General features: G+C 41.8%; 1 protein-coding gene across 3 annotated transcripts in view; it reads left to right on the forward strand.

Annotated features, from left to right (window-relative positions):
* LOC137332943 (exocyst complex component 1-like) overlaps positions 1-14,671 on the forward strand; it is an 85,103-nt gene that overhangs the window by 17,103 nt on the left and 53,329 nt on the right. For 2 of the 3 annotated variants that reach the window (XR_010965765.1, XM_067996989.1), the window contains exons 4-6: positions 5,475-5,674; positions 9,281-9,508; positions 13,080-13,212. Coding sequence is in view for 2 of the 3 variants with exons in the window: in XM_067996989.1 (XP_067853090.1) it covers positions 5,475-5,674; positions 9,281-9,508; positions 13,080-13,212 (561 nt within the window). In the remaining variant the exon portion in view is untranslated. Of the gene's footprint in view, positions 1-918; positions 1,045-5,474; positions 5,675-9,280; positions 9,509-13,079; positions 13,213-14,671 lie in introns of all 3 variants that reach the window. The other variant, XM_067996990.1, reaches the window with a different exon arrangement.

Raw genomic sequence — 14,671 nt, forward strand, 5'->3', positions numbered from 1 at the left:
TAGAGTCATAGAGTTATACAGCACGGATAGAGGCCCTTCGGCCCATCGTGTCCGCACCGGCCATCAAGCCCTGTCTACTCTAATCCCATATTCCAGCATTTGGTCCGTAGCCTTGTATGCTATGGCATTTCAAGTGCTCATCCAAATGCTTCTTGAATGTTGTGAGGGTTCCTGCCTCCACAACCCTTTCAGGCAGTGAGTTCCAGACTCCAACCACCCTCTGGGTGAAAAAGTTCTTTCTCAAATCCCCTCTAAACCTCCCGCCTTTTACCTTGAATCTATGTCCCCTTGTTATAGAACCCTCAACGAAGGGAAAAAGCTCCTTAGTATCCATCCTATCTGTGCCCCTCATAATTTTGTACACCTCAATCATGTCCCCCCTCAGCCTCCTCTGCTCCAAGGAAAACAAACCCAATCTTCCCAGTTTGTTATAGGACCCTGATTTCCATATTAAAAGGGGTTTATCGCCTGAAACAGATGGGCGCTTTGGACACCGAGGTAGGCCCCTTTTAGAATGGCACCCGCCGCATTACCAATATTAGCAGGGCAATAAGGCTACTGACCCTATTTTGAGGCCGTTACCGATAAGCGAAGGCAGTGAAAATCGACTCTAATGTCTCTCCTTTAAAATCACTTCATCTAGGACCTTAACAGAAATAATACTTATACCTCCCTGTCATGTATTTGTAGGAACTGCTAAATCAAATGTATGAGTCATTTCATTGTTTTAAGACAGCCAGTTTGGGGGCAATAAAAAAAAATTACATTTTATTGGTGTGTAAGCTGCTTCATTGTTACCTTAGAACGTGCATTAAGTTGCAATACCTACTTTCTTTTTCAGTAGGTGTTATATGTGAAAGGATAGTTTGAATTACTATACCACTAGAGTTTCATTGTGTTTTTCTTTTTGTCCTCAAGTTTTTTGTTCACCTCATCTCTCGTGAAGGCAGTGACTCATGCAATGGTGATAACCCTCTGGTATCTCACCCAAGTGACTATTCTTCATATTTAAGACTGGACAATGTGGCTGGAAATTTGACTCAGGTGATGATGATAGGCGATTCTGCTTGTCTTTTAATTTGAGGTCCACATATGTGCTTTCCCACTGGGTCACTGGACAGTGCTCAGGAGCAAGACTCTGGTCTATCCTTTTCTTTATGCTTTTAGCCACTTGAGTTCTGTTTTGTAATCAGACTGCTTAAGTATTTTTGCAAACATGGTACGTGAATGATTTATTTATCGTGAATCATCATTCCTCAGGAAGTGCATTCAGCCCTGGTTGTGAAAATGCACTACCATACAAGATTTTGCTATGGAATGATAGTAAATTCCCAGAAGATTCACATTCACCCACTAACACAATTTTTTTTCTAAAAGTTTCCTCATGCTACAAGTTGTGTAAACGATGGCCCGTATTTGTTGCAGTTAGAAATAGTACAAGGTATAGTAAATTGCCTGCCTTCCAATACATTTTCTCTAATTGTCAAGGAAGAAAAAAATACCTTGAATTATAGCTATAATTTTTTTTTAAAAATTATGTTGTATTGTGTTACTGCTTGCTGGCTTATACTTCATTTTATACAAGAACAATATATAAGGCAGCCTTCTGTTGGCCAGAATCAGAGCACAGGAAATAGCACGTAGGCTGCTTACTGCTATAATGTGTTTGAAGCATTTATCTAGCAGTACAAATATTTCATTTTTACAGAGGAAGCTAGCTTGTTTCCTGTAGTATACACATTGAAAAGAATGTGATACTATATTTTTAATGCTCATTTTATAGGACTGATTTCTTATTTTGAAAATCAAATTGTTTAACCTGACTTTTTTTTGTATATATAGCATTTTTCGTAAAAGAGAAGTGCATCATAAAGATGGTTATTTTCAACAACAAAACAATTCTGATTGGAGACCCTTTTTGTATAGTCCTTGCACAGTGGATCCTAGGACATGGGTGTTGCATTTTGGGCTGTTTCATTTACTTTTAATGCCTAACGTTAAAATCAGCTACCGTAGGCAAGCCCAAGCTTCCTACAAACTGCAGCGAGACCTTGTGTGCAGTTATCTGGGATATTGTGCCCTCTGAATTACATGTAGATTTTTCACTGTGCGCTTACGTGACTTCAGAAGGCAATTACTACCTGTCATGCCAAACAATTTTGTAGCAAACAAAATTACCAAACAGGTTTGTTCAGTCATTTTTATAGAAGCAAGCAGTAACAGCAGGTTGCTGAATTCATGCAAAATAACATAGCACTTTGAACCAGTACATGAAAGGGTTAGACAGACAAGCCCATCAGTTGAGTTCCTTTGATTGGCTTTCTTTGCAGATGCTTCTAAAAAAGATGGACATTTGCTTCTCTGAAGAAGAATAGCCACCTGATACCTACTGGTTACAATTTTCCTTCTCTATAAAAATAAATACTCGCCTGCAGCTCTTGCCCTCACAACTGCTGCAAATAGCTCTCTGAGTTCATCTGGTCACAACTTTCACTCTTCTGCTAATTGCTTCCATCTTTTCTCACTCCAGCCACTCTCTTGCACAAGAGCACCTCCACATCAATCTTAAAACTTGCTACTTCTCCCTTTTGGCTTGCTATCTAGATAAAGAAGCCTCAAACAGCTGAACAACGGTTTACAGCAAAGAAGTACTCTTTCCTCAAGAGATAATCGCCCACAACAAGAGGAAGAAGGGGTGAAAAGCTGAACTGGTGGGGGTGGGGGGTGGAGGGCCTGTCTCCAGCCATCCCCTCACTCAGATGGAGGAGGAAGCAATGCAGATCTCAGGGCAAGTAATAGCCAGAAGCATTGGAGATGGTGAGGTTGGAGCAGACCCACAGCAGGGTGTCAGCCTTTATTATAACAATCTCTCTTCTTGCTATTCTGCATGTATGCTGTGAGATGCCTTGGTGCTGTCTAGCACTGGCAGTCATCCACTGCTTTGTTAACACTGGTTGTAGGTTCCTATGGTTCCTCCATAGGAACCATTGTTCCTTCTCTAGATTTTCCTCATCCTTTGGAAGATTAACCAGAAGCCTTGAAAGGGGAGAACCCTCCCAATCAAACAGTCACTCGCTCGATCTCTTCAAAGCACCAGTTCAGAGATTGGCACCCCAGTTGGGATGGATAAGTGAGATAGAGGGAGTGACGCATGCTGGCCTTTCTCAGGATGACAGTACATCTGCTCTCGAGGCAGCCACTCAACCAGTGCCCACCATGGTGCATGAAAAGAATGAAGGAGAACGCTTAAGAAGATTGCGATGGGGTAACACTGTAATTCTAGTCTGCGATAGCATTTAAAAATTATAACAGCCTAACAGTGCAAGTTTGTCTGTTGCAAGCGTTACAATGAGCTTTCAGCCTTCGATGGCAGGTGGCATCTGTGCAAATGATGGTCAGAGTCTGCGAAGTCTTGCCTCCATTGCAAGACGAGATTATACAGGATGCATCAGACCACTACAATACAGGAGACGCAATGGGGTTAGTATTGAAGGAAACCCCCAGATTTATCCAGGCACCTGAAATGCTGTTTCAACACACCAATGGCTTGCTCGATTAATGCCCTAGTGTTTTTATGGCTATCATTGTGCCATCTTTCAGCTTGGGTTTGTGGCTGCTAGGTGGGTGTCATCAGCCATGGCAATAATGGACAGGCCTTGTCCCTTAATTGCCATCCTTGGACTTACTGATCTTGGTCAAAATGTGCTGAGATGTTGAACTGATCACAATGAACGCATCATGGCTGCTGCCGGGGTACTGTGTACACAACAGCATAATTCACACGCCAGCTGCACATTGAGACAGTGGTACTCCTACTGTTCATAAAAGGTGCTGGCTCATAATTTTTCTCTTGACAGGTGGCTCATATGGTGCCTTAGGTTGGAGGCCAGAACATTCTATCTCCATCTTCTCTCCATCATTCACCCGGGCTCTCTCGATTCTCTGCTCCCTGTCTTTACTCCCTCACCATCTCGGTCTCCATTACCATGCTTTCCTTGCACTGGTTTCTCAAAATTAAATGGGTAGTTAGTGGATAGTTTGAAGAGGAAGGAGGAAAGGTTAAAGAGGAGATGCAATGGCAGTCAGCAGGTGAGTGGGAAGCAAGAGTGACCACGAGGGATTGAAGGGAGCTGCCAAGGGCTCCAGGCCATACTCTCACCATCATACTTTCCCTGTCACATATTTAATCCATCACACACTCGATATTTGATTGGTTAAAATAAGTACTTATATTTGTTAAATTACCAATGACTAATTTTTGCCCTACAGAAGTGTGATGTTGTGAAGTGTGACACTTATTGAAGTGGAAGGACAGTGGATCTACACAAGAATGAGTTGTGAGCCTTCAAACAAACCAAGGACCTGTAATCATGTTGGGGACAAGGCAGCCAGAGCACAACAATCAGAAATGATTTACAAAGACTTCAAAGATTGTTGCATTTGTCCAATCAATGCATAATGCACGGACTCTCTTCATTTGGTCAAATAATTACCCCAGGTAGCTGCATATTAATTGAAACTTAGCAGAGATGGGCTGAGGCGAGGAAAAAACCTTGTAAACTAGGATCCATAATCTGTGGAGAGAGCACACTAAAGGGGATTCTTCCAGCTTTATCCCCCAGGATGTCTACCGCAGGAAATGGAATCCATGGAGATTGGTCAAAACAATTGATGGAGAAGGAAATGGGAGTACAAGAGCTTTTAAGGGTTAAGTAGTTTGTAAGTGAATATTCTTGTCCATGGAGTTGCTTTCCCCTTTCAGGAGCTTTCAGTAAATGAATTTGACATAGCTCGGTTATCACCTGTCAAGAGAAAAATTATACTGCAGATCTATCAGAAACCTGTAAGTAGGAAATATGGTAATATTGAAAGAAGTGCTCGTTTTAAGGTTAATATTCCTACCCTCTCCTGGTATTTGTGATATACAATTACTACAACATGTAAGACACTTTCTCCTTATCAAATTTGCATTGCAGTCTGTAAGTTAAAATCTGCTGTACAGTTTGTATAAAAACCAGGGTATTGAATATTCTACTCATATTTCCAAATAATTAATGAATAAAGATATGTGTGCATAAAGCTGTTTGCCTACATTACAACAGTGATTACACTTCAAATGTGCTTCATTGGCTGTGAAGTACTTTGGGATGTTCTGAGGACATGAAAGGCATTACGTAAATGCGCGTTCGTTCTTTCCCTGTCGTCATTAGTTTTGATGGCATTCTAAACAATGAATTTAAAACTCTGGTGGATTAAAGTAATCATACCCACTCAGCTATTTTTTTTGTTGCAATGTATTGTTGCAGTCTTTGATTTTCCATTGGTGAGCTTTTTGGTTTCACCTGCACATCTTCAATATGTTCAGTTAAGATCTACAATGTAGATTTGCATCAAGTAATAAGATTGGGTTCTAATGATAAAATGTTTGGTTCCATAACATAATGGAAAGATATAAAATTATTATTGCGTTCCAGAGAGCCTGCGTCCACTAGTGGAACAGCGAACAAGTGAGCCAATTGAAGAGGACGAGGAAGAAGAAGTCGGTGTTTATCAAGAACTGACATCAAAAGAGGCGGTTGATGTTGAGAAATTAATGGAACAGTTTGGTCAGTCTATTTCCAATTCAGAAGCTTTTGCAGAGAAAATGAGCAAAGATCTCCATGTGTTAGATCAGGTAATTTTTTTAAAAATTCTAGTCCAAAATCCCAAATGTAGTTGCTAAATGTAGCACTCTGATTCAATGGTCATTTGGTTTTCTGAAACAATTGGATCTACCAATGAGGATAGACACAGTTTTATCTATTAGTAAATAGCTTGTGCCTTTGTGTAATTTAGTAATTTAATTACTACTTAACTGTTTCTATTGAATGACATGTGTTTACAGAATTGCTAAATGCAGGTTTTATTTTTATGTTCTGTACAATATAGGTGAAGTAGAGCAGCATTGTTTTAGTGGGTGCCGTAAGTATTGTAATATAAACAAATGGGTGGAACTTATGTCCACTTTACTTGATGCACAAAACTCTCAAATATAACTGCTACTTTTAATAATTCTACTATACATGGTCAAAAGTAAGATGCGGACATATGATCCTGGAAATTAGTTACTGATATTAGTGAGCAAATGCTTAATGGTTTTGTATGACATTCCTTGGTTTGCTATTTTAAAACCAGCATTAAATTCTTTCAGATGAGTTATGACCCCCACTAACAGTGGACAGAAAAATATCATACGAACATGTCAACTATTTATCAACTGATATTACCAGCAGTAAATTCTAGGTGATTGTGATATAGAATGTATATGACTGCATAATGTGCTGAAGGCAAGACTATTTAATAACCTAACTATGCACAAACATGTAGCTGTGTTAATTTTGGCATGATCGTGTTGGTACTTAGGATGGGCCTAAAGCGCCATGTAATTAGGTCTAAATGTAGGTACAGAAAACTGCATAGAGAGCATCCTCATTCCTGAAGGAACAAGGATTGCCGTCTTGTGTTAACTAAACATGCTTTGTAACCTTAGGAAGACAGAATACATTGTTACAATAAGAATGTCGTATATTTCTGAATTAAGAATTTTGATATATTTGTATTTTTGGATGATCCACTATAAATCAGAATAATTTTAGTACACGTACTGTGATATTGCAGAAATGCGCTTCATCGCTAAAGAGCTACAGTTTTTACATTAGGTGGATCTACAACACAGACTGCTCTAGTTCTTTAATTACTGAAGGCCTGTAAGTATCTAAAACAAACAACCTAATACTGCTGATTATTACATGGAAGGGAAAGAGCAACACCACTAAAAATTAAATATATTGAACCACGTGTTGAGAATGTTTCACATCTATTAATTTTGGAGGCAGCTTCAGAGTTCTAGCTGTAATCAAGACTATTGAGTTGACATTCAGAATTCAACCACCAGCGCTTAGTTTACGGTAACTGTTTAGCAATGTTAGATAAGGTGGAGGGCAGAATACCTAGTATAGAAACTTGCAATGTTAAATGTTTTGGCACTACTGTATTGCACACACTTGCTTTTGAAGTGTTTGTTATCAGTGACGGAGCAAGACCGGAATGGACTAGGTATAGAACAGAAAATTCTATCTGGTCCAGGTAAATTGGAATCAAAGATTGGCTAGCAAAACTGTAATTGAATAATGGGCGGCCGTTGAAGAGGAGATGGCTCGGGTACAGTCTAGGGACATTCCCACGAGGGGGAAAGGTAGGACAACCAAAGCCAGAGCTCCCTGGATGACGAAAGAGATAGAGAGTAAGATGAAGCAGAAAAAGGGGGGCGTATGACAGATGTCAGGTTGATCGTACAAATGAGAACCAGGCTGAATATAGAAAGTACGAAGGAGGTAAAAAAGGAAATGAGGGTCAAAGAGAGAGTATGAGAATAGTCTGGCGACTAATATAAAAGGGAATCCAAAGGTCTTCTATAGGCATATAAATAGTAAACTGGTAGCAAGAGGAGGGGTAGGGCCGATTAGGGACCAAAAAGGAGATCTGCGCATGGAGGCAGAGGGCATGGCTGAGGTACTAAATGAGTACTTTGTATCTGTCTTTACCAAGGAAGAAGATGCTGCCAAACTCACAGTAAAAGAGAAGGAAGTTGAGATACTAGATAGGCTAAAAATTGATAGAGGAGTTACGAGAAAGGCTGGCTGTACTTAAAGTAGATAAGTCACCCGGTCCGGATGGGATGCATCCTAGATTGCTGAGAGGGGTAAGGGTGGAAATTGCAGAGGTGCTGGCCATAATCTTCCAATCATCCTTAGATATAGGGGTGGTGGCAGAGGACTGGAGAATTGCAAATGTTACACCCTTGTTCAAATAATGGTGTATGGATAAACCCGGCAACTACAGGTCCGTCAGTTTAAACCCGATGTTGGGGAAGCTTTTAGAAACAATAATCCGGGACAAAATGAGGAGTCACTTGGACAAGTGTGGATTAATAAAGGAAAGCCAACGTGGATTTGTTAAAGGCAAATCATGTTTAACTAACTTGATTGAGTTTTTTGATAAGGGAACAGAGAGGGTTGATGAGGGCAATGCGGTTGATGTGTATGTGGACTTTCAAAAGGCGTTTGATAAAGTGCCACATAATAGGATTGTCAGCAAAATTGGAGCCCATGGAATAAAAGGGACAGTGGCAGCTGGATACAAAATTGGCTAAGTGACAGGAAACAGAGTAGTGGTGAATGGTTGTTTTTTGAACTGGAGGAAGGTATACAGTGGTGTTCCCCAGGGGTTGGTACTAGGACCACTGCTTTTTTTTTGATATATATTAATGACTTGGACTTGGTGTATAGGGCACAATTTCAAAATTTACAGATGACATGAAACGTGGAAGTGTAATAAACAGTGAGGAGGATAGTGATGGACTTCAAGAGGGCATAGACAAGCTAGTGGAATGGCCGGACACGTGGCAGATGAAATTTAACAGAGAAGTGCGAAGTGATACTTTTTGACAGGAAGAATGAGGAGAGGCAATATAAACTAAATAGTACAATTCTAAAGCGGGTGCAGGAATAGAGAGACCTGGGGGTATATGTGCACAAATCTTTGAAGGTGGCAGGACAGATCCAGAAAGTGGCTAAAATCATACAGGATCCTGGGCATTATAAATAGAGGCATAGAGTACAAAAGCAAGGAAATTATAAAACACTGGTTCGGCCACAACTGGAGTATTGTGTCCAATTCTGGGCACCGCACTTTAGGAAGGATGTGAAGGCCTTAGAGAGGGTGCAGAAAAGATTTACTAGCATGGTTCCAGGGATGAGGGATTTCAGTTATGTGGATAGACTGGAGAAGCTGGGGTGGTTCTCCTTTAGAGCAGAGAAGGTTAAGAGGAGATTTGATAGAAGTGTTGAGAATCATGAAGGGTATAGATAAAGTAAATAAAGAGAAACTGTTCCCATTGGCGGAAGGGTCGAGAACCAGAGGACACAGATTTAAGGTGATTGGCAAAAGAACCAAAGACAACATGAGGAAATACTTTTTTACGGTGGTTATGATCTGGAATGCGCTGCCTGAAAGCGTGGTGGAAGGAAATTCAATCGTGGCTTTCAAAAGGAAATTGGATAAATACTTGAAGGGAAAAATTTGCAGAGCTACGGGGAAAGAGCAGGAGATTGCTCTTACAAAGGGCCGGCATGGGCTCGATGGGCCGAATGGCCTCCTTCTGTGTTGTCGCCATTCCATATGATTCTATGAATATTTTTTATGTGTGTACATGTGTGATTGCATTGTGTTTGTCCTTCAGGCAAACATACGATCAATCATTGTGTCTGAAAAGCAAGTAACTGAAATGATGGAGCTGATTGATGTGGGTCTTGTTGAAGTGAAAAGCATTGAGCAGACCCTTCAAACCTACGAAGAGCTGCTGCAGAGTGTTAAAGAACAGATGGATCATATTCACCAAAGCAATTACCAGTTACAAGTCATTGATTGTAATCAACAAAAACTTTTAGAAGAAGTCACTTTTCTTGTGGTAAGCAAGCTACGTCAGGTTAAAGATAAGTGCGGTGGTAATGACTAAGTGACTTGATCATTTGAAAGTTTCTTGGTATGTCTGTATATATGTGTATGTCTATATTCCCCTTCCTCCCACTGCAGCCAGTAAATTATTAACTCCAGTTGTGGATGGGTGTGTGTATGTGTGTTAAATAACTAATTAGCGGTTAGAAGTCTTCAAAAAATGTTGTCAGAATGTAATAGAACAGGAGCAATTGCTCCATCACAAAGGACAAATTGTGGCCCTGTGTGAAATGAAAGACCAGGTTTTTCATTTTTGTATTTAATTATCCTACTTCTTTATTGTTTATTCCCCCTCATTGAAATATCCCCTTGCCATGCATCGTCTTGTCAAAGAGTGGGTAAAAATAATCAATCCTTTTCTGCTGTCAAAATACTTCGCATGAGAAAGTTGTTTAAACTTTCATGGTGAGCTGTTTCTTAATTAGGTCTGTCAGCATCAATTGGATGAACAGGATCTCTCTAAATATAGGGGATAATTTTAACCCCCCAGGAAGGGTTGGGGGGGATTAAAAATTTTAAAACGGGAAACCCGACCCCAACCTGCCTCCAATACGCCCACTTCCAATTTTAACGGAGGCAGGTTGGGGTCGAGCGACTAACCTGCTTTCCGGAGGCAGGTCCCTAATTTAAATATTATGAGGCTGCGAGCCTCAGAATTTACCTCTGTTTCAGTTTTAACGCTGGCCGGCCGGCCGGGCTTCCCAGGCCTTGCGAAACCTGACAGCTGAAGGGAGGTGAGAACGGCTGGATCCGACAGGTAAGTGCCTTTCCAGCACTGCTTGTGGGTCAGGAGGAGCACGAGTGCTTCACCCACAGCAGCAGTCTGCGCTTCAACTGAAGAATGCAGACCTTTGATGACATCGGTTTGTGCTGCAACGGAAGCCGTGATATCGGTCATCAGACGCTGCCTCATGGTGGGTTCTACAGGTATGCTGATAGAGGCGACCGCCCATTCCGTGTGGGTGAGGTTGGGCTCCGAGCTCTGCGTAAAGCCCTGTGCCAAGTTCGAGGTGGATTCCTGCATGCCCCTTGACATTGTGAGCAGGCATTCCAGTGCACCAAGCATTTGGTGCTGTACGCCCATCAGCCGACTTCTGTAGCCTGGCCCGTCGAAGTCATTATCTGACCCCTCGGCAGCAGAATCATTGTGCCACCTCTCCCTCCAGCGAGCTGACACCTGTGGTATCTGTTTTTTCCCCTCTCCTGTCCCAGCTCCTGCGCACTTGTGCCGGGTGTCTCACCACGTGCAGATCCCTCCTCTAACCTTACCTCTACACTACGTGCAGTGACAGTACCTGAGCTGGTGGGTGTGGGTGTCAGATCGAGTGACGGTGCGGCTTTGTTATCAGTGTCCTCCTCCACCTCGGACAGTGACGGCTCCAGTTCTTGGGCACCCGCAATGACAGGGAGACGGATTGAGTTGTGGAGCGAGTAGGACCAGCGTGCTGCCACCGTCTGCAGCACATGCGTCAGAAGAGATTGTGGGATGAGGGAGACGTGGGTAACGAGAAGGAGGATTAGGTGTGCAGCGACCCCCTTCATCAGGACCTCCAGCGCCGCCAGTGGCCATGGCCACAGTGACATTCTGCCCAATGATGTGCAGCATGGACTTCTCCAGGGGGGTGAGGACGTGTAGGCATACCTGTCCTCCCTCAGGTCTTTCGGTCTGCCGGCTGTTATGTGCTACCTTCTTCTGGAAGACAGAGGGAAGTGTATCGGAGTGTGTCCTGCAATGTGTTTGGGCAATGTGCCTCTCGTGGTCAAATAGCTGCCAGTGTGTGACCTGTGAGTGGTGGGTGTGTGGATTGCAAGTGTGCTACTATGTGAGGGTGAGATGCAGCATCCTAAGTGCAGCATTTCGTACTGATGGGCAGTGTTTAGTGGGTGGGTGAGGCGGGGTGTCATGCGTGAAGCAGTGCTGTGGTTAGTAGGATGTGCCACTCGACATTTGAATTCACTCACCTTGACCATTCGTGTCAAATCCATTGAACTTTTTGCGGCACTGTAACCACGTGTGTGGTGCTATACTCTGCCATTCACCTCCATGGCCACTTCCTTCCACTGCCTGCACAGTTGGTGTCTGGAGGGTCTCCTGCCACCCTGCGTGTACAGGATGGATAGCTGCATTCCCTCCACTAAGGCCTCCAGTGCGCTGTCAGAGAACTTCGGGGCATGCTCTCTTGCCGCTCCACCCATTCTGCCTGTCCTGCTGCACTGCTTCCATTGACAATGCACCCCCCCCCCTTTAAGAGGTGCAGGCTGGCTTTACCTAGTGCTGGCCATGCCCCTTATCGGACCTCCTGCTGGTGCATGCAGCCACTCAATGGCGCGGACAGTGCTGGCTGCACGTGGGAATCATGGAAATGAGGATGCAGCATAAATCTCGCGTGCTGTCTATATTGTTAACACTGGGCGCGGGTTAACTGCGACCCCCATGCCCAGGATCGGGCTTTATCCAATTTAACCCCCTATATGTCATCTTAAGTTTGTGACAGATTTTCTTTTAAGATTTTTAAGATGGATTTTGGTGCACATCAAGATTAGAGGTCCCTTTTCCGGGTACTAATAATTCTCACATTTTGCATCCAGCTTTGTACTCGTGATGTAGATATAGCACTGGTTAGATTCTATCTATATTTTATCCTAACAAATTGGCTTAATCTTACTTTAGAAAATAAACTATCGCATCAACTAACCTTGCCTTTTTTCTGATTGAGACTGCGAACTGGTTGCGAATTGTGAGCAGTTTTATATCATAGACTCACGCACACTAGAAACCGCATTCGAATTAGCTAGACTCCTTTCACATAGGCCCTGTTTAGCCTGAGAGAGGGGAAACTATTCCTTCAATCTAAGCACAAAGACAGTATGCAAAACTACTGTGTCACTCAGTATCCAACAGCAATTAACATTCTTCTTCATTCCACATTCTGGATTTTTGATTACTGCCTGGGGAACAAACATCTGTACTGGTGACAACATTCGATCCGTTGTTCCCATTTTTTGCAAAGGCAAGCCCTATGCATCAATTCTTTTTGACCTAGGCAGCAGCAATTAGTTGTCATGCTGCTAACTCTAGATGATTAAATATTCAGCAAGATCTATGAGGATAGATGGTGATATTATGTGTGGAGAATGTTTTAATTCAAGGAATGAAGAAAACCATACCAAATTAAGTAATATCTTTTTTTCAAATCTAAATTTTCCACATACTTGGGGCATATTAAAGTAACACAACTTAAGAGGAGGAGGAAGAGCATAAACCATCTCTATGCCTACAGGATTGCTAGCAGGGATGCTTTTCCTGGTTCTCTGATGTATCATGAGATACCATAATCCTTCCTTACCCCACTTGTGAGAATGAATGAATATTTGACATAGACTTAAGAGTACATTGTTACATTGCTCTAAATTGATCATTGTTTTTAATTTCTCATAGCATTTAAAATGATTTTTAAAATCTTATTATATCTAATGTAAACATCCTGCTTGGTTCTTTATAATAATTATTGTTATTCTAATAGCACAAGCTGGACCTTGCTAAAGAACATCAACATGCATTAAGAAGTGATGATCTGTCCACATCTGTGGGCTTACAGGCTTGCATTGCTGCTGTCGAAGCTCTGAGTAATTGTATGAATGTTAAGTTATCCCCAGGTATGTTTACATTTTCTCTCTCCTGTTGTTTTCCTTTATGTAGCTTATAACCCAAATAGATGCTTGAGCTAATGTATGCTTAAGTGCTATTAATACTACTCACCCAGCTTTGTACCGCTTTCAAAAATTCAGGTACCTTCTTGAGTCAGGGTTATGCTCCCTAACTTTGTTCATAGCTGGACAACTTTTTAAAACATTATAAGAAAATATCTCACCTGCCTAATTGCTCTTCAAAATTAGCCCCTAGTATATATTTTTATTTTAAGAAAACAGCTTGGGAGAACTGGGAAATGCAGTGAGTCAGAGACACTGGCCTTTCATATCTGGGACTTCAAAATAAATCCTGTGAAATGCTTTGGAATGTCCTGAGGTTGCAAAAGATGCTATATAAATGAAAGTTTATTCTTTCCCCTTTCCTTGGGACCTTGCTGGGGAAGTGGTAGCTTTACCTTGCACCTGACCTGGTAATGCGTGATGTTGGCTCTGTGCGTCTGATACAAAAAGTGTTCCATTCCCTGGCACTAAGAGCACTCACCTCGCTGAGCACAAATTGCACAAAAAGCTCTCATACAAGCTGCTCCCCTCCTGCTTGAGGCAGCCAACCTCAACATTTTCAAGGCTACGCATGGATATATAACCTATTGGCACTTAGTTTTAGCTTCCAACAGCCTCCTTTGCTCATTTAAAACAAATCTTTTGAATACAGTCCAGGGAAGTCCAGGCCTCAATCCTTTGTTTGCGCTAAGTTAAATGACTTTGGCCAGGGCAACAATGGATGTGCTACGATTGTCTTAAGTGCCAATGGGGGCGAGGGAAAAATGATCGGAGTTTCTACTTCTGACTGCTGTCCACAGCTGGAAAGCGTGGATGTTCTGATGTTGGGTGGAGACACAGTTGAACTCAACTGTGACGCACCTTATAGTTAAATAATCTGCTGATGCTCATCATTTAAGTGCACCCATGATGTATTAACACTTGGCGAGATACTGAAGGTTGTGCGCATCAGTAGAACCAGCACATATCACAAACTTCAGAAAATGGGGAGGAAAACTAATGGGAAATTATTTTAAAATATGTTACACCATCTCTTTAACCCTTTCACCTGTTTACCATTCACAGCAAATCAGTCAAAAACTTTTCATGAGGCAAGAAATTAGGAAACTCTTCAGCTAAATACAAAACTTGCTGTTGCCTTTTATGAATTGATTGGCTATTTTCTATAAAAGATTTTTTGCTATATTGTATGCATTCAATCCTAAATCTCTCAAATACCTAATTGAATCTGTATTAATCAGTTTTGGTGGGGTAGATATTACAAGTCAGAAGAGATTTTGATATACCTTTCATAATTGATGTACTTTAAAAACATTTTGGTGGTGTTTTTGTCAAGTTAAACGATGGTTTTGTTGGGGAATGGAATAATTTTCCATTGGCCACAACAAACACTGCTGGTAAAATA

Source organism: Heptranchias perlo, chromosome 15 (assembly GCF_035084215.1).
Source record: "Heptranchias perlo isolate sHepPer1 chromosome 15, sHepPer1.hap1, whole genome shotgun sequence".
NCBI classification, from domain to species: domain Eukaryota; kingdom Metazoa; phylum Chordata; class Chondrichthyes; order Hexanchiformes; family Hexanchidae; genus Heptranchias; species Heptranchias perlo.